The 20,217-nt window shown below is 46.1% G+C and overlaps 1 protein-coding gene across 3 annotated transcripts in view; it reads left to right on the top strand.

The window, feature by feature from the left end:
• GRAMD1C (GRAM domain containing 1C) overlaps positions 1-10,348 on the top strand; it is a 205,863-nt gene extending 195,515 nt beyond the window's left edge. For all 3 annotated transcript variants that reach the window (XM_068270886.1, XM_068270887.1, XM_068270889.1), the window contains exons 17-18: positions 3,918-4,020; positions 8,626-10,348. In XM_068270886.1, coding sequence (XP_068126987.1) covers positions 3,918-4,020; positions 8,626-8,703 — 181 coding nt within the window. In that variant the 3' untranslated portion in view covers positions 8,704-10,348. The remainder of the gene's footprint in view (positions 1-3,917; positions 4,021-8,625) is intronic.
• Positions 10,349-20,217: the final 9,869 nt, after the last annotated feature.

The following is a 20,217-nucleotide window of genomic DNA, read 5'->3' as shown; positions in this document are numbered from 1 at the left end:
GAGATCACTGCCACGTGACTCAGACAGAGGTCCCTACTGAGATCACTGCCACGTGACACAGATAGAGCTCCTTACTGATCACTGCCACGTTATGCGTCTTAACTGAAAGCATTTTCACAGTGCACTGCTATGGAGCAATTGACATGTGAAAACCCATCGGTTTTTAAGCGTACAGTTTGAGAGAGGCCTAAATGCTGGGTTCACACATACAATGCGCACCGTTCCAGGCTGGGTTCACACATACAATGCGCACCGTTCCAGGCTGGGTTCACACATACAATACGCACTTGTCCAGGCTGGGTTCAAACATACAATACGCACAGTTCCACGTCAGTTTTTAATCGGTTTTCTATAGGAAACCGGAACTAAGTTAAATAATCGTACTCAATGCCAAGCAGCTGCAGCTAAAGCTAACAAAATTTTGGGATGCATTAAAAGGGAAATAAAACTCGAGATGCTAGCATAATATTGCCCCTGTTTAACTCTCTAGTAAGGCCACATCTGGAATATGGAATTCAGTTCTGGGCACCACATTACAAAAAAGATATTGCAGTTTTAGAGCAGGTGCAGAGACGAGCAACAAAATTGATGCGTGGGATGGAAGGTCTCACTTATCGAGAAAGGTTAGATAAACTGGGTTTATTTAGTCTAGAGAAAAGACGCCTTAGAGGGGATCTAATTAACATGTATAAATACATCAGAGGGCAATATAATACCTTGGCGGATGAGCTTTTTGTCCCTAGGCCTTCTCAAAGGACTAGAGGACATGATCTGCGCATGGAGGAAAAATGTTTTAGCCATTTATTTAGGAAAGGGTTCTTTACAGTAAGAGTGATTAAGATGTGGAATGCATTGCCACAGGAAGTCGTTATGGCAAACTCTATACCTGCATTTAAAGGGGGCTTAGATGCTTTCCTTGCGTTGAAAGACATCCATGGCTACAATTACTAGGTAATGCCTAATGATGTTGATCCAGGGATTTTATCTGATTGCCATCTGGAGTCGGGAAGGAATTTTTCCCTTTAGGGGCTAATTGGACCATGCCTTGTAAGGGTTTTTTCGCCTTCCTCTGGATCAACAGGGATATGTGAGGGAGCAGGCTGGTGTTGTACTTTATACTGGTTGAACTCGATGGACGTATGTCTTTTTTCAACCAAAATAACTATGTAACTACATATGTAACTGTAAACATTGTATGTGTGAACCCAGCCATAGAAAACTGATACAAAATGGAGAGAACAGGAATGGAACTGGCCACCGGATCACATGCAGCTAGCAGGAGCGGACTGCTCAGATGGTCCACTGTAGCCCGGGGTAGATGTTACCCCCATAGGCTATATGGGGAATGCATCTGCTCTTCCAGGATAATAGCAGACTGCACAGAGGTACAGCCCGCTTACCGCAGCAATAGATGCATTACAGACTGTAAACAGCTCTTCTGTATAAAACAGGAGCCGCTCACTGTCAGTTCTGCGATGAGCAGAGAATGGACAAAACATGTCCCTTCTCTGCTCTAGTGGGCACACAGCCCACACATACAATGTGCATTAAACTCCTACAAAACTGATGAAAGCTGAGAGAACAGGACTGGAACTGTACATATTGTATGTGTGAACCCAGCCTAACTGACGGCTGTATACATGCATTTGCAGTAAGTGTGTTTTATTTACAAATCAGGGACTAGGGCTGGTCAGTGAGATGAAATTCTGAGTTAATACAATTGTGCAAAATTTGTATGCAAAAATGTTAGGCCAAGCACTCAAAGTGGAGACAAGCGTGCTATAGCTGATCAGAGCTCGTTGCCCACCGAGATCAAAATCGTAAAAAAAAAGCAAGTATCGGCAGCACCGCTTAAAGGGACACTTAAGCCAGAAAAAAACCAATTGAGTTTTACTCACCTGGGGCTTCTACCAGCCCATTGCAGCTGCCCTGTTCCCTCGCAGTCACTCACTAATCCTCTGGTCCCCCGCTGCCAGCTAGTTTTGTTTTTGCCGACAGTCCCGGCCACGCGTAGTTTTTTCCGCATTCCCGACTGTAATTAGCGCTATTGCGGGCTGCAACGCGTACAAAAATACGTGTTGCCGCATTACGAACGGATAGATATGCGGCAACGCGTATTTTTGTACGCGTTGCGGCCCGCAATAGCGCTAATTGCAGTCGGGAATGCGGAGAAAGCTACGCGTGGCCAGTCCTGTCGGGCCTGTCGGCAAAAATGCAACTAGCTGGCAGCGGGGGACCAGAGGATTAGTGAGTGACTGCGAGGGAACAGGGCAGCTGCAGGGGGCTGGTAGAAGCCCCAGGTGAGTAAAACTCAATTCTTTTTTTTTTCTGGCTTAAGGTTCACTTTAAGCAAAAAGTAACTCTTTATTGAAGAACATGCAATTAAAATAACATGTCAGAAATGGGCTGAAGGCAACTACAGCCCGCTATTTGGAAGCGACATGCTTCTTTGTCAAGTTGCAAGCTCATTCTGATAGAATGTCAGTTGGAATGAGCTTGCAACTTGACAAAGAAGCATGTCGCTTCCAAATAGCGGGCTGTAGTTGCCTTCAGCCCATTTCTGACATGTTATTTTAATTGCATGTTCTTCAATAAAGAGCTACTTTTTGCTTAAAGGGAACCTTAACATAAGAGAGATGGATGTTTCCTTTTAAACAATACCGGTTGCCTGGCAGTCCTGATCTCTTTGGTTGCAGTAGTGGCTGAATCACACACCTGAAACAAGCATGCAGCTAATCCAGTCTGACGTCAGTCAGATCACCTGACCTGCATGCTTGTTCGGGGGCTGTGGCTAAAAGTATTAGAGACACAGGATCAGCAGGAGAGTCAGGCAACTGGTATTATTTTAAAAGGAAAAATCCATATCCTTCTCCGTTTAGGTTCCCTTTAAAGAGAAACCATGACCAAGAACTGACCTGGGGGGTGTATTTGATTGGTCCATTTTTGCATAATCCTGCATCACCTCAGAATTATTTGCATCTCATTAGTGATCCTTCTATAGAACTACCTGGAGCTCACAATGTTACACTGAAGGTACTGCTCTTGACTGCAGTTTTATGAGCGTTTCACTTGCATCTTAACAATTCCCACTATAATCTGAAATGACCTCAGTGAGGGTGGTACAGTTGTGTCCCCTAAGGCTACTTGCACACCAAGACGTTGCGTTAGGTGCCACGTTAAGGTCGCATAACGTGCCCCTAACACAACGCCTGGTGCTCTTCTATGTGGACGTCAGAGTGAGCCGCGTTGTGCAGCTCACTCTGGCGTCCGTGATGCTGTGATGCGTACTCTTGGACGCATGCGGCATCACGTGGTCCCGCCGGCCAATCGCCGCACAGAGCGGCCGCACCAGGAAGTAAACACTGCACGTCACAACGTGCAGTGAATATTAATTAGCCATGTGTCTGGCCGCTCTCCGCTCCTCCCCAACATGACTGCGCATGTGCATACAGTCTAACGCGGCTTAAGCCGCTCTAACGCCGTAGCATGCTGCACTTTCGGGAGAACGTGCAGCGTTACATGTAACGCAACGTGGGCTGTGTGAACAGCCCACTTGTGTTACATTGCTGTGCGTTGGGGGAGCGTTACAGGCTGCACTAACGTGCGCCTGTAACGTCCCTGTGTGTAAGCAGCCTAATAGCTGCCTGTGAGTCCAGGTTTTCTGGGCCACACATCCTCTCCACTCCTCTCTGGCCTTCATGAATCCGAGCCTGAGTGACCGCTGCTAATTGCAGAGACTGATTAACCGCTGCCATTGACAATACCTAGCAATGCCACTGTCCATGCAAGTGTCACCCAGATCCATGACCACAATTCCACAAATATAGACGGTCACCTAGGATACCTTTCCCCTGATGGTATATTACCTGCCTTTTGTGCAGTACACTGATTCTTTTCCTGTGATTGGCTGTCTCCAGGTTACACTCCAGCACGGCTGGCCGGGACGATGCGCCGCAGAAGCATAGCTTTAGCCCGGGACTGAAGGGCGTTCTGCAGGACTCCATCAGCACGCTAGAACAGGTATAGAGCTAGTCACACACTCAGACAAGTTACTTTGAATGAACAATAAACGCCACAGACCAACGTTATTTCTTCTAATTCAGCCTGACGCCAGGAACTGGCTAATCGTGTAATGGACATTATACTTGCTAGATGGTCATTTAATATAATCTGTATTATACCAAATAGTCTCCGACACCAAAACAGGAAAAAAAAAGTGCCACAGGTGCCTTGGAAAAAAGGGCGCCACCATAGGCTCCCATTATAAAAGCCACGATTTACGGAGCGCCCACTGTGCAAAGCCGCAATGTACATAGCAGGAAGACTCGGCACCCGCTTTTTGATTTCCCAAATCTCCTTTCATCGCCACAAATTGCGGCTCGGTGGGGGGATGTTAGGCACTAGGGGGCGGGGGGAGTTAGGGTTAGGTGCCACCAGGGGGGGGGGGGATTAGGGGTAGGTGCCATCAAGGGGGTTTAGAAACCATGAGGGGGAGGGGGATTGATTAAGGTTCAGGCAACACCAGGGGTGGTTAAGGGTTAAGTACATGTAGAGGGAGGGTTCTGTGTTAGGCACAGGTAGAGGGAGGGTTCTGTGTTAGGCACAGGTAGAGGGGAGGGTTCTGTGTTAGGCACAGGTAGAGGGGAGGGTTCTGTGTTAGGCACAGGTAGAGGGAGGGTTCTGTGTTAGGCACAGGTAGAGGGAGGGTTCTGTGTTAGGCACAGGTAGAGGGAGGGTTCTGTGTTAGGCACAGGTAGAGGGAGGGTTCTGTGTTAGGCACAGGTAGAGGGGAGGGTTCTGTGTTAGGCACAGGTAGAGGGAGGGTTCTGTGTTAGGCACAGGTAGAGGGAGGGTTCTGTGTTAGGCACAGGTAGAGGGAGGGTTCTGTGTTAGGCACAGGTAGAGGGAGGGTTCTGTGTTAGGCACAGGTAGAGGGAGGGTTCTGTTAGGCACAGGTAGAGGGAGGGTTCTGTGTTAGGCACAGGTAGAGGGAGGGTTCTGTGTTAGGCACAGGTAGAGGGAGGGTTTTGTGTTAGGCACAGGTAGAGGGAGGGTTTTGTGTTAGGCACAGGTAGAGGGAGGGTTCTGTTGCACAGGTAGAGGGAGGGTTCTGTGTTAGGCACGGGTAGAGGGGAGGGTTCTGTGTTAGGCACGGGTAGAGGGAGGGTTCTGTGTTAGGCACGGGTAGAGGGAGGGTTCTGTGTTAGGCACAGGTAGAGGGGAGGGTTCTGTGTTAGGCACAGGTAGAGGGGAGGGTTCTGTGTTAGGCACGGGTAGAGGGAGGGTTCTGTGTTAGGCACGGGTAGAGGGAGGCTTCTGTGTTAGGCACGGGTAGAGGGAGGGTTCTGTGTTAGGCACGGGTAGAGGGAGGGTTCTGTGTTAGGCACGGGTAGAGGGAGGGTTCTGTGTTAGGCACGGGTAGAGGGAGGGTTCTGTGTTAGGCACGGGTAGAGGGAGGGTTCTGTGTTAGGCACGGGTAGAGGGAGGGTTCTGTGTTAGGCACAGGTCGAGGGAGGGTTCTGTGTTAGGCACAGGTAGAGGGGAGGGTTCTGTGTTAGGCACAGGTAGAGGGGAGGGTTCTGTGTTAGGCACAGGTAGAGGGGAGGGTTCTGTGTTAGGCACAGGTAGAGGGGAGGGTTCTGTGTTAGGCACAGGTAGAGGGGAGGGTTCTGTGTTAGGCACAGGTAGAGGGGAGGGTTCTGTGTTAGGCACGGGTAGAGGGAGGGTTCTGTGTTAGGCACGGGTAGAGGGAGGGTTCTGTGTTAGGCACGGGTAGAGGGAGGGTTCTGTGTTAGGCACGGGTAGAGGGAGGGTTCTGTGTTAGGCACGGGTAGAGGGAGGGTTCTGTGTTAGGCACGGGTAGAGGGAGGGTTCTGTGTTAGGCACGGGTAGAGGGAGGGTTCTGTGTTAGGCACAGGTCGAGGGAGGGTTCTGTGTTAGGCACGGGTAGAGGGAGGGTTCTGTGTTAGGCACGGGTAGAGGGAGGGTTCTGTGTTAGGCACGGGTAGAGGGAGGGTTCTGTGTTAGGCACGGGTAGAGGGAGGGTTCTGTGTTAGGCACGGGTAGAGGGAGGGTTCTGTGTTAGGCACAGGTCGAGGGAGGGTTCTGTGTTAGGCACAGGTCGAGGGAGGGTTCTGTGTTAGGCACAGGTAGAGGGGAGGGTTCTGTGTTAGGCACAGGTAGAGGGAGGGTTCTGTGTTAGGCACAGGTAGAGGGGAGGGTTCTGTGTTAGGCACAGGTAGAGGGGAGGGTTCTGTGTTAGGCACGGGTAGAGGGAGGGTTCTGTGTTAGGCACGGGTAGAGGGAGGGTTCTGTGTTAGGCACGGGTAGAGGGAGGGTTCTGTGTTAGGCACGGGTAGAGGGAGGGTTCTGTGTTAGGCACGGGTAGAGGGAGGGTTCTGTGTTAGGCACGGGTAGAGGGAGGGTTCTGTGTTAGGCACGGGTAGAGGGAGGGTTCTGTGTTAGGCACAGGTCGAGGGAGGGTTCTGTGTTAGGCACAGGTCGAGGGAGGGTTCTGTGTTAGGCACAGGTAGAGGGGAGGGTTCTGTGTTAGGCACAGGTAGAGGGGAGGGTTCTGTGTTAGGCACAGGTAGAGGGGAGGGTTCTGTGTTAGGCACAGGTAGAGGGGAGGGTTCTGTGTTAGGCACAGGTAGAGGGGAGGGTTCTGTGTTAGGCACAGGTAGAGGGGAGGGTTCTGTGTTAGGCACAGGTAGAGGGGAGGGTTCTGTGTTAGGCACAGGTAGAGGGGAGGGTTCTGTGTTAGGCACAGGTAGAGGGGAGGGTTCTTTGTTAGGCACAGGTAGAGGGAGGTCTTCGGGTTAGGCCTCGGTACAGGGAGGTCTTAGGGTTAGACATTGGTAGAGGGAGGTCTTAGGGTTAGGTATCGGTAGAGGGAGGTCTAAGGGTTAGGTATCAGTAGAGGGAAGTCTTAGGGTTAGGCATCGGTAGAGGGAGGTGTTAGGGTTAGGCATCGGTAGAGGGAGGTCTTAGGGTTAGGTATCGGTAGAGGGAGGTCTTAGGGTTAGGTATCGGTAGAGGGAGGTCTTAGGGTTAGGTATCGGTAGAGGGAGGTCTTAGGGTTAGGCATCGGTAGAGGGAAGTCTTAGGGTTAGGCATCGGTAGAGGGGGGTCTTAGGGTTAGGTATCAGTAGAGGGAGGTCTTAGGGTTAGGCATCGGTAGAGGGAGGGCTTTGTGTTAGAGTAGGGTTAGGTTTAGTCATAGTAAAATATCTAACATTACCAATATTTTACAATATATGCCCATTACACTCCTGCACACATCAGTGGGGGAGTGTCATCAGGAGGGTGTGCAGAGTGGACAGAGCATGCGGACTTCAGGGAAAAATGGGGTGGGCAAAGCTTCAAGGCTGAGTGGAGGCCAGCAAGGCTTAGGCCACATACAGACATCAGACCATAGTCTTTGGAAAATGAAAGATCACAGACCAATCTTACCACCCTTCCTGTAGTATAAGAGCCATACTCTACACAGTCTTTTCTATGGAGCTGAACTCCCCATCAGAAAAAAATCTTTGCAAGATGCTGCACACACAGATGCTGTACAGACACAAAAGATCAGTATCTGCAAAAGATCTGTTCCTGCCAAAAATCCATTCCTGCAAATTGCAATGATAGTCTATGAGATCTGCAGATCATCATACACACATGATTTAACTGACATTCATCTGCAGATCTGCAGATCTGAAAATCCATCCTGATGGATCTGATCTGCAGATGAATGTCAGTTAAATCATGTGTGTATGATGATCTGCAGATCTCATAGACTATCATTGCAATTTGCAGGAATGGATTTTTGGCAGGAACAGATCTTTTGCAGATACTGATCTTTTGTGTCTGTACAGCATCTGTGTGTGCAGCATCTTGCCAAGATTTTTTTCTGATGTGGAGTTCAGCTCCATAGAAAAGACTGTGTAGAGTATGGCTCTTACACTACAGGTAGGGTGGTAAGATTGGTCTGTGATCTTTCATTTTCCAAAGACTATGGTCTGATGTCTGTATGTGGCCTTAGTGTCCATGTGGTTTATGAAGGCACTTAAAGGGGAACTAAAGTGAAAATAAACTTATGAGATAATGAATTGTATTTGTTGAACAGTGCTATTTTCTGAGGCACTTATACATCAAAGAAGCCATGAAAGACAACTTCAGATCAGGTTTTACTGCAGAGAAGTTCAAAGGGTCATTAGCTCTGCTCTGTTTCATAGTTTAAAATACAGAGTTTAGTTTGTAAACAGCAAATATTAGATAATGATGCAATGTTTAGAAGAAAAAAAAAGCTATATAACTGAAAATAAAAATATGATACACTTTTATTTGCTATTAATGTTCTATTAATTATCTATACTGCATATACAATTCATTATAAGTTTTTTCCGCTTCAGTGTCACTTTAAGAAGTCCCAATTATGGCTAATTTATATATTACTATTGGAATATACACTGTGTGTATATATGTCCCGATCTCATTTGTTAATTGGTGACTACCTTTAACCACTGTATATAATGATCACTTGCCATATAAATCTAAATAAAAGCTTTAATCAGGTAATGCAGTCCCTTGCAGGAAGGTTGCATGGTTACTGATTCCACCATCTTATTTCTCTCCTCCCAGCTGAAGAACTCTCTCCTGCTTCTCCAGAAGAGCTTTGATCTGATCAACAAGACAGCAGAGGAGGATTCTGGGAGTTAGCCAAGCTGGAGTCCTCACATTTGTACCCTGCAGGAAGAGCCCACCATTCTCAGAGAGACAACTGGTGCCGGATGGACACACAGACAATGAACGGCCACCATGAATACCAAAATTCAAATCAGAACTTTTGAAACAAAAACTTGCAGCAAAACTTTTTCTTGAGTTTACAGCAAGATCTGATTGTTCCTCTGTGAAGCTGCTAGTGTGATGTGTGTGCTACGGTCATCCTCAGACCTAGTTCTACAGACACTTTCCAGTGAAGGACCAGTTTGAACAATGACCATTGCCAGTAATGGGTCTCCTGAGTAGAATTGGTTTAGACACTTTTTAAAAAGACCTCTTGATAAAGTTCTAAACCAACTCCGCTCCGCAGGTCATGTGACCTGATTTTCCAAGAGTTGGGGAGATGTGTGCAATGAACCTGTTGTGTCTCAAAGGGTGACAAAACTATGGATATTGTCCCCAGGAGCCTCCTTGAGGTGCTCGCCGTTCTCAGATGCAATTTATGCAACCCGAGAGAGCCTGCCTCCAGTCTTCATAGGATGGCCAGGACTTTAAAACAAGTGACAGCCCTTACCCATATTGATTTAACTCCCCTCATGAAGTTCCAGTGCTGGGCCCTAAACCTAAGCCTTTCACGTGAGAAGTTACGAGCTGCCACAACAGACCTCCTCGCCTGGAGGTGTCTGGTCCCTTGCCTGTAATGAGGATCTTTGCGAGATCTTCATGAGTTCTTTGAACTACTGACCATAAACTAAAATTTAGTTGAAGGCCTCTGGCATGCATGATGGCTATCCAGAGAAAGACCATTCAAGGAAAGACAATCGAGTAGCTTCAGATAGACCTAAAATGTATCTAATTTACTGAGCAACTTAAGGTGGCCATACATTTATTGTTTTTTTTACATCGATATACGGGTTATTCAATCCTTTACTTGAAACTGCTAGAAATCTATGCCGCAAACTTTTCACGATCGACTGATTTCCATTTAAAATTGGTTGATTCAGTCGATCGCACAGAATGGAACATTTTGGCTGATCGGCTGCAGGATGGGAACGCTATCGCCGCTCAATTTAACGGGCAACTAAGCTACCCTTACCTGTCCATGGAGGCACAACATCGGTCAGCTCGATAACCTATGGGATTCACTTTCACTTATCACCTGTCCTATGTGGGCCAATAGTCCATCGACTTTCGATAAACCACACTGAAGTTGATCACCCAATAAACTCAATTGCTTAGTTGATTTAATCAAAATTGTTAGATGTATGGTTACCTTAATAAATGTATCCTTCCCTGGCTGGGGGTTTATATTGTTTTCAAAACATCTGTGTGGGAATAAGACTGGTTTACCCCCCCCCCCCCTCCCCCCCTCCCTGGATGTATTAAGAACCACAACCTAAACCAGGACAAATAGTGAGTGCCAACCAGTTAGCCTATTGGTTGGAGTAAGTGGAATCAATGTAGATACCACCGTCTGGATATCTCCTTTTCCCGCACTGGAACAAAGGTTCAGTAAAAGTGGTTAAACCTCAGAAAACACAATATGGCCTCCAGTTGAAACTATTTTATTCCTTTCCGTTGTATATTATGTCAGTTGGACGAATTAGAACTTTTTACAGAAATATACAGATTAGACAATCAATATTCCTCTAATTGCTGATTGACATGGATGGGTGGGGCTAATGGAGAGCGACGGCCAGGCTGTGAAGAGGGCAGCAGACACTGTCCGGTAGCACAGGAGTCCAGCGAAGGGATGTGGCCAGGATGTGATGTCACTGATATCACATTTATGGATGGATGAGTTTAACCACCCACCGGCTCCACCCATGACTCAGAACTTCCAACCTCTCTGACTCCACTCTGCAGCCAGTGGGAAGCTACATTATTAGTTGTCGCTCTGAGTGCCTCAACAAGCTCCCACCATAGTCTTATACTGTGTCCAGTCATGCCAATGGCGCCCCCTCCTGGCCAGGCTTGACTGTCTGCACCATATGAAGGATTTACGTCTTGCACTAAAATCACAGAAGTTGGGTCTGGTTCATGAAGACAGTTGCTTAAAAAAGCTGCAGCAGAAATGCAGCGGTTGCCCATAGCAACCATTCCCAATACTTGTTTGACAGGAGGGACCAGAATAGGCTGAAAAAAAGTCACCCCAGTCATTGCGGTTATTGTAGTTCATCCTTTGAATACTGTCTTTCCCTCTCTTAACATCCGTTCTGAAAGATCACTGAAAACATTTCTGCCGCAGCAGAAACCATTTACCAGCAAGTATTCAAAAATGATTTGCAATAATTAAATTGACTTTGGGGTACTTGCAGCCCCTTTCCACCTAACTGGGTCCTGCCACCGGAATTACGCTCCTCCCCCTCCACAGCTCCTCCCCCAATAATCCTAATAGGATTACAGGATGAGAGGTAGATATTGGCCACACCCAGGAGGACAGGATGCCTGGGAGATTGGCCACACCCAGGAGGACAGGATGCCTGGGAGATTGGCCACGCCCAGGAGGACAGGATGCCTGGGAGATTGGCCATGCCCAGGAAATTATGCTGCCTGGTTCAGGCAAATTATGCAGCAGTGTGGGTCATGTGACCAAGTTATTTTGTGAAATAATATTTATAAACCTTTTTGTGGGGGCTTTGAATGTATGTGTGTGTGGTGGGGGGCCAACTACATTTGTGGTAAAGCACTTTAAAGGACCTATGTTGTGAAAATCTTAAAAATTAAAATAGATTTAAACATATACAATTAAGAAGTACATTTCTTCCAGAGTAAAATGAGCCATAAATTACTTTTTTCCTATGTTGCTGTCACTTACAGTAGGTAGTAGAAATCTGACAGAACCCACAGGTTTTGGACTAGCCCATATCCTCATGGGGGGTTCACAGATATTTCCTTATTTTCAAAATGCACTTCGTAAATGGCAGTTTCTCCCTCCAACTGCCAAAAAAGTGTACAGTGAGCAGGGGGGCTGGCCAGTATCTTTGTATAAATCTTTTTCAGGGAGTGTCTTTATAAAGAATAAAGGCCATGCTGAGAATCCCCTATGGAGAGATGGACTAGCCCAAAACCTGTCAGTAATGTCAGATTTCTACTGCTTACTGTAAGTGACAGCAACATAGGAGAAAAGTAATGTATGGCTAATTTTACTTCGGAAGAAACATACTTCTTATTTGTATGTGTTTTACATTTTGAGATTTTCACGACAGTTCCTCTTTAAGTAGACACCAGTAGGGAATCCTGCAGCAGGCGGAGTAGTGATATCACCACTACAGAAGTGACGAGGGCAGTCTCCATGCTCATGCTGCATTATTTCTGCTGTGTCGCAAATGGTGAAGCCTCCTAGTAGTGGCTAGAGATGGTCGGCTATATGCTAAGAATTCTAGCATGCAAATTGTAAGCAGCTTGGGGCTGGACCAATCACAATCTGCAGGCAGGAAATGCAGGGCAGGGGGAGGAGCTGGTAGAGATACAGGAAGCTAGTATGGCTCCACCCACAACAGGAATACCAGCATGAACATGTCACCCCAGGTTTACTAGAGAATGAAGAGCTAAACCCTCATGACCAGTCACCTTGTCTCCCCCTCCCACATGTGTCCCCTACCCCTATGCTCCCCCACCAGTCAGGATGGATTGTGGGTGGGGCTGGGGGCGCGGTCTGTGTAGTCTCAGGGCCTGTACACTGTTACATTGTACTGTCTCACCTCTTCAGTGTGTATATACGGGATTTTTAACTCGTGAGCTTGATATTTAAATTAAAGGAAGTATTTTCTGTACTGTGAAGCCTCTCCTTGTGATTTACTGTGTGCTGACCAAAAATCATCAAACAAAATGGGGAAAAAAAAGAATGCATGAGATCCATGGAGGGTAACAAATGTGAAACGGTTTCCTTTTTGTTTGTTTTTATAACTTGCACTTTACGCTACACTTTACTTGCATTGATGGGCATCCACTACTATAATCTTTAGGTGATTCCTGGAAGCGGGATTTATCTGACTGCCATCTGGAGTCAGGGAAATAATTTTTCCCATTCATTGATCTAAGTCCCCAGAAGAAAGACCGACGGCATCTTATCAGAAACCGCCATCTTTCTGATGAAAAATACGTTTCCCGTTCTCCTTATACTTCCACGGCTTAAAAAAAAAAACTCACGGTGGCCATCTTGTGGCCAAATAGTAAAACTACATCTACATACACTTTTTACAAAATAAACCCACATTATTACATTTAAAATTACAGGTAACGTTACCTCCCTCACCAAAAATTACCCAAATAAAATTTTTAATGAAAAAAAAAAAATTACAATTAAAACAAAAAAAACATAAATTCCTATGTTCAGACCTAAGGGTCTGAACTTTTTTAACCTTCCTGGCGGTAACGTTCGGGGTAAGCCGCACAGGAGGTTTTCTCCGGCCCTGCTCGGCCGATTTGCATACTTTTTTTTCTTTTTTTGCTGGATGCAGCTAGCATTTTGATAGCTGCGCCAGCACACTGATCGCCACCGCCCCGCGCCCGATCGCCGCTAACCGTCGTGGCGCGCTTCCCCCCCCCCCCCCCCCGTGCGCTGCCTGGCCAATCAGTGCCAGGCGGCGCCGAGGGGTGGATCGGGACTCCCAATGACGACTCCCAATGGCCATGGCGACGGGGGAAGCCCTCCAGGAAATCCCGTTCTTCGAACGGGATTTCCTGATCGGAGATCGCCGAAGGCGATCGAAGCGGGGGGATGCTGCTGAGCAGCGGCTATCATGTAGCGAGCCCTGGGCTCACTACATGATTTAAAAAAAACTGCTGCGCTGCCTCCTGGCGGAATTTTTTATACCGCCAGGAGGGTTAATATGCATGTGAAGAGGGTATATTACGAACATTTTAATTTTTTAATTATAAGCTTGTAAATCGTAATGGATGCAAAACTGAAAACATGCTCCTTTATTTCCAAATAAAATATTGGCGCCATACATTATGATAGGGACAGAATTTAAATTGTGTAATAACCGGGAGAAATGGGCAAATAAAATATGTGGGTTTTAATTATGGTAGCATCTATTATTTAAAAGCTATAATGGCTGAAAACTGAGAAATAATGAATTTTTTCAATTTTTTTTCTTAATATTCCTCTTAAAATGCATTTATAAAAAAAAAATTCTTAGCAAAATGTACCCCCCAAAGAAAGCCTAATTGGTGGCGGAAAAAACAAGATATAGATCAGTTCATTGTGATAATTAGTGATAAAGTTATTGGCGAATGAATGGGAGGTGAAAATTGCTCTGATGCACAAGTTGAAAAATACCAGACATCCGTAAGGGCCCTTTTCCACTAGCGCGTTTGCGGTAGCTGAATCGCAAAACCGCAAACCGCTAGCGATTTTACAATCGCTACGGTTTGCTTTTTAACATAGGAATCGCGGTAGGTCATTTCCACTACCGCGATTCGTTTTTTACTTGATCGCGATCGCGCCGCGGAGCGACTTTTGCCGCGATTTTGCTATGCAGTGCATAGCATAGCAAAATCGCGGCCGCAAACGTCGGGAAAACGGCGGAATTGCGATTCAGCAATCGCTAGCGTTCAGCGCGAACGCTAGCGACTGCTAGTGGAAAAGGGCCCTAAAAGACAGTTTACAAAGGAGTAATCCTTTGTATTGTTTCTGGATAGAGCAGTGATCTGAGTTTAGCAGAGTCCGCAGCACTGTTTGCTGGGCAGCAGGTTCTCGTCTGTCTCTGATCTCCACCTGGGAATTGTAGAGTTATCGCTGCTGCTGGTCGGGACCTTCCTGTAATGTTACAGGCCGAGGTCTAACTGCTGAACACACTAATGAAATGATCAATGCTTCCTGTGGATAATGCACTCTGACCACATAACCAGAGTGAGAGACACAGCCCTATCGACTTTCCCTCCATTACAGCTCCTATTGCTATGGGGGGTTGCGAGGAGGACGGCGGTCCCAGGAGCGGACGGACATGTTGAATATTTATGAGCTGAGATACGGCCCTTACTTGTTTACTTTCTCACTTAACTCTTTATTTGAATGCGTTCTCTATGGATTTATCAACAATCTGCACCCCGACAAAGAGTTCTAAGTACACCCGAAGTGAGAAGAACATGGAGGCTGCTATATGTAATTCCTTTTAAACAATACCAGTTGCCTGGCAGTCCTGCTGATCTCTTTAACCGTAAATCACCTATCAAATTGTGGTCTGAAAGCGCCCGAGTGTGAATGGGGCCTTTGCCTGCAGTAGAGTCTGAATAACTCACCTGAAACAAGCGTGGGATCCAGCGCTACAAGGTAAGAGTGTCCATAAGTATAGGCAGCACAATGGCGTAGTGAATAGCACTCTTGCCTTACAGTGCTGGGTTGCCGGTTTAAATCCCAGCCTGGGCACTATCTGCATGGAGTTTGTATGTTCTCCCTGTGCCTGTGTGGATCTTCTCTGGGCATTCTGATTTTCTCCCACATCCCAAAAAAACATACAGATAGGGGGAACATACAGCTTCCCCCTAAATTATCCCTAGACTACGATACATACACTACATGATGCATACATACAGTGGTTTGCAGAAGTATACAGCCCCCTTGAAGTTTTCCACATTTTGTTATTTTACTGCCACAAACCTGAATCAATTGTATTGAAATTCCACGTGAAAGACCAACACAAAGTGGTGTACACATGAGAGGTGCAAAAAAAAAATCATAAATGATTTCAAACATGTTTTACAAATAACTGCAAAATGGGGTGTGCGTAGTTATTCAGCCCCCTTTGGTCTGAGTGCAGTCAGTTGCCCATAGACATTGCCTGATGAGTGCTAATGACTAAATAGAGTGCACCTGTGTGTAATCTAATGTCAGTACAAATACAGCTGCACTGTGAGGGCCTCAGAGGTTGTCTAACAGAATATTGAGAGCAACAACACTATGAAGTCCAAAGAACACACCAGACAGGTCAGGGATAAAGTTTAAATTTAAAGGAGAACTGTAGTGAGAGGTGTATGGAGGCTGCCATATTGATTTCCTTTTAACCACCCTGGCGTTCTATTAAGATCGCCAGGGCGGCTGCGGGAGGGTTTTTTTTAAATAAAAAAAAAACTATTTCATGCAGCCAACTGAAAGTTGGCTGCATGAAAGCCCACTAGATGGCGCTCCGGAGGCGTTCTTCCGATCGCCTCCGGCAGCCAGAAGTAACACGGAAGGCCGCAATGAGCAGCCTTCCGTGTTTGGCTTCTCCTGTCGCCATGGCGACGAGCGGAGTGACGTCATGGACGTCAGCCGACGTCCTGACGTCAGACGCCTCCGATCCAGCCCTTAGCGCTGGCCGGAACTATTTGTTCCGGCTACGCTGGGCTCAGGCGGCTGGGGGGACCCTCTTTCGCCGCTGCTCGCGGCGGATCGCCGCAGAGCGGCGGCGATCGGGCAGCACACGCGGCTGGCAAAGTGCCGGCTGCGTGTGCTGCTCTTTATTTCAGCAAAATCGGCCCAGCAGGGCCTGAGTGGCAGCCATCGGCGGTGATGGACGAGCTGAGCTCGTCCATACCGCTAAGATGGTTAAGCAAAACCAGTTGCCTGGCAGCCCTGCTGATCCTCTGCCTCTAATACTTTCAGCTATAGCCCCTGAACAAGCATGCAGCAGATCAGGTGTTTCTGACATTGTCAGATCTGACAAGATTAGCTGCATGCTTGTTTCTGGTGTGATGCTGCAGGCAGATAGCTTAGCTGCCAGGTAACTGGTATTGTTTAAAAGGAAATCAATATGGCACCCTCCATATACCTCTCACTACAGTTGTCCTTTAAAGCAGGCTTAGGCTACAAAAAGATTTCCAAAGCCTTGAACATCCCACGGAGCACTGTTCAAGCGATCATTCAGAAATGGAAGGAGTATCCTTAAACAGAAATTGAAGCCGGCACCATCAAAGTATCATGCTCTTTTGTTTATTTAAAGACAAACAGACATAAGATATACAACGTTTCGGAGGCGATCCTCCTTTATCAAGTAATGTCTGTGTCTTAGATTAAAATCACAAACTATCGCCTTATATACTTTAGTACAATATGGATTTGACCAATCATGTCACACTGCCGCCTATGGCATTTAAAAAACTCCCTGCAGTGTTTTTTTTTCTTCTTGTTGGGAATTGTGATCACGCCGCAATCGTGCTTTCAAAACCCACCGATTGCAACCGCCGCGGAATGCCCACTTGTAAAATAGTGAATGGTGGAAAAATCATTGACTTTTTCTGGATTTGGACATACGGTATAAACATTGTTTTGCTGTTGCCTTCAATGTGCTTTTAATTGGTTTTCAGGCTCTTACAACAGGGAGGCCACGTTCACAGTGGTGCGTTGAGTTGCGGCATAAAGGCCTCTTTCTAACCCGCCTTGTCGCGCTGCTATGCACCACCTATATGATCTTTACAGTGAAGCAGGCGCGGTATAACACGTGGCATCCCAATGCACTGCATCCGGTGCATTATCGCAGAATGCATGTGATAACCGTGACAGTGAAGCATACTTTTCATTGACTGTATGTGTCACTGTATGGGACACAACCTGCCGTTAACATGCTTTCCAGAGATGAGCAGAAACTATGCCAGTGCGAATTTACGCATCGTAGTTCGCATCGTAGTTCGCAGGTGAAGTTTCAAAACTACGCTTACGAATTTACGCGTAGGGAAGTACCGCTACGCGTAGCTTACGCCCACTATGCGTAGTTAACATGTGTATTGCGTAGTGAACTTCAAATGCGTTACTCGCGTCTGTTTTTCCATGTGCAATTGTATACTTACAAATTTACGCTTTGGGAAAGGGGAATGTACGCATAGAGTTCCCGGTATAAGCATTTATAGAGGAATGAACGCGTAAAATTCTCTGCATGCATAACCATCCGCAAACACTACGCTTCACACTATGCGTAATTGCGTATTTTAACGTGTAGTCTACAAAATGCATACGATGCTAATATTTGATTATGAAGCCGTAGTTTGGCGAAGCGTAATTGCTTAAAACTACGCGTATTTCCAGCGTAGCGAAGTTGGCTGACTACGACCATCCCTGATCCTGTATGGTTGCGTTCCTGCTGTTACAGGGAACACAATGCCCACTGTGAACGTAGCCTTAAAATGAACCTGCGCGGCCGCGCTCATTTTTGCGAATAAGCAAACCATGGATGAGCAACTCGGGCTTATTGTACAGGTGCGTACCAGCCAAGCTTCTATATGGTGGGGAGCACGGCACAAGATCATATCCCGCAAGCTCTTATTTATTGTATTTATAAAGCGCCAACATATTACGCAGTGCTGGACAATAAATATATTCACAGATACAAGGATAACAGACACAAGATTATACAAGGCAAACTGGGTACAAGATACATGATCATGTGATTTGAGCTGGTTAGGTAGATCCAGTAATACAAGTACAGGCTGTCATAGGAAAGGAGCACACAAGCATGTAGAATACACTAGGGAAGGGAGAGGGTACAAGATACATGATCATGTGATTTGGGCTGGTTAGGTAGGTCCAGTAATACAAGTACAGGCTGTCATAGGAAAGGAGCACACGGTCATGTAGAATACACTAGGGAAGGGAGATGGAACCAGATACATGATCATGTGATTTGGGCTGGTTAGGTAGGTCCAGTAATACAAGTACAGGCTGTCATAGGAAAGGAGCACACGATCATGTAGAATACACTAGGGAAGGAAGAGGGCACAAGATACAGTCGGTTGCAAAAGTATTCGGCCCCCTTGAAGTTTTCCACATTTTGTCACATTACTGCCACAAACATGAATCAATTTTATTGGAATTCCACGTGAAAGACCAGTACAAAGTGCTGTACACCTGAGAAGTGTAAGGAAACTCATACATGATTCCAAATTTTTTTTTTACAAATAAGACTAACCAGCAAGCTCATGGTGACCCAGAACTCATTAGAGTGTGTAGTAAGGGACTACAATGGTCCTAAAAGCCCCCTTACTAAGATGTTAAGAAAAACAAAAGTTTGCTTTCCTAAAACAGAAAGAATTTGCGATAATTCAGGTTGGAGTGAGCTTGAGATGTCTCCCAGTGCAACACTGCTGAATATTTGCAAATTAACCATTGTTACCCTTAGAAGCTAAACACACCTCCAGAACCGCTGGAATGCAATGGTTAATTTGCATATATTCAGCAGTGTTGCACTGGGAGACATCTCAAGCTCACTCCAACCTGAATTATCGCAAATTCTTTCTGTTTTAGGAAAGCAAACTTTTGTTTTTCTTAACATCTTAGTAAGGGGGCTTTCAGGACCATTGTAGTCCCTTACACACTCCAATGAGTTCTGGGTCACCATGAGCTTGCTGGTTAGTCTGTACCTCTCGGATTTACAAGCCCTACTCCATAGAGCCAAATTAATCCATGCCATGCTCTAATGAGGATCAAACAATCTGAAACAGTCTGTATGCAAGTTGGATTAATATGGCTCTGTACAAATTAAAGTTAACCTAAAGGCAACAAAAAAAATGAGATGAACTCACCTGGGGCTTCCCTCAGCCCCCTGCAGACGATCGGTGTCCTCGCAGCTCCGGTCCGATGCTTCTGGACCCGCCGGCGAGGCCGCAATAGCAGCATAGGGGGCGATACACAGGCTGGGAACGTGAGCAATCACTCGCGTTCCCATGCCTGTCGGCCGGTGACGGCCAAACCGGAAGTGTTCGCCGGTGGGTGCAGAGGCATCGGAGCGGAGCTGCGAGGGCACTGATCGGCTGCAGGGGGCTGAGGGAAGCCCCTGGTGAGTTCATCTCATTTTTTTTTTTTTTTGACTTTAGGTTATCTTTAACAAGCTGACACATCATTGCATTCCAGCGGTTCTGAAGGTGTGTTTAGCTTCTAAGGGTACAATGGTTAATTTGCATATATTCAGCAGTGTTGCACTGGGAGACATCTCAAGCTCACTCCAACCTGAATTATCGCAAATTCTTTCTGTTTTAGGAAAGCAAACTTTTGTTTTGCTTAAAGAGACACTGAAGCGAAAAAAAATATATGATATGAATTGGTTGTGTACTATGAATAATTACTAGAAGATTAACAGCAAAGAAAATATTCTCATATTTTTATTTTCAGGTATATAGTGTGTTTTCTAACATTGCATCATTCTCTAATATGTGCAGATTACACAACACTCTGCATTCAAAATGATTCTTTCAGAGCAGTCTATGAACTAATGTCCTCTGCTCTGACAGATAAAAAGAAAACTGTTCACTTACAGTTGAGATGATAAAAGTCAGACGACAGCCCTCTCCACGACTTTGAAAGTCGTAGAGATTAATGGCTTTTTTGCATAGAGATAACAAATGGAGTTTCTTAACTCTTACTGTACTGGAAACAATTACACTGATGTATCTGATCTTAATGTTTTATTTCTTAGCTGTGCTACACATACAAATCATAATATCATAATTTTTTTTATTCGCTTCAGTTTCTCTTTAAAGAGAACCCGAGGTGGGAATTACTAATACTATTGGGGCACAGAGGCTGGTTGCGCACAC

This window comes from Hyperolius riggenbachi, chromosome 2 (genome assembly GCF_040937935.1).
Source record: "Hyperolius riggenbachi isolate aHypRig1 chromosome 2, aHypRig1.pri, whole genome shotgun sequence".
NCBI classification, from domain to species: domain Eukaryota; kingdom Metazoa; phylum Chordata; class Amphibia; order Anura; family Hyperoliidae; genus Hyperolius; species Hyperolius riggenbachi.
Note: the sequence above shows the minus strand (reverse complement) of the source record. Positions and strands in the feature narration are given on the sequence as shown.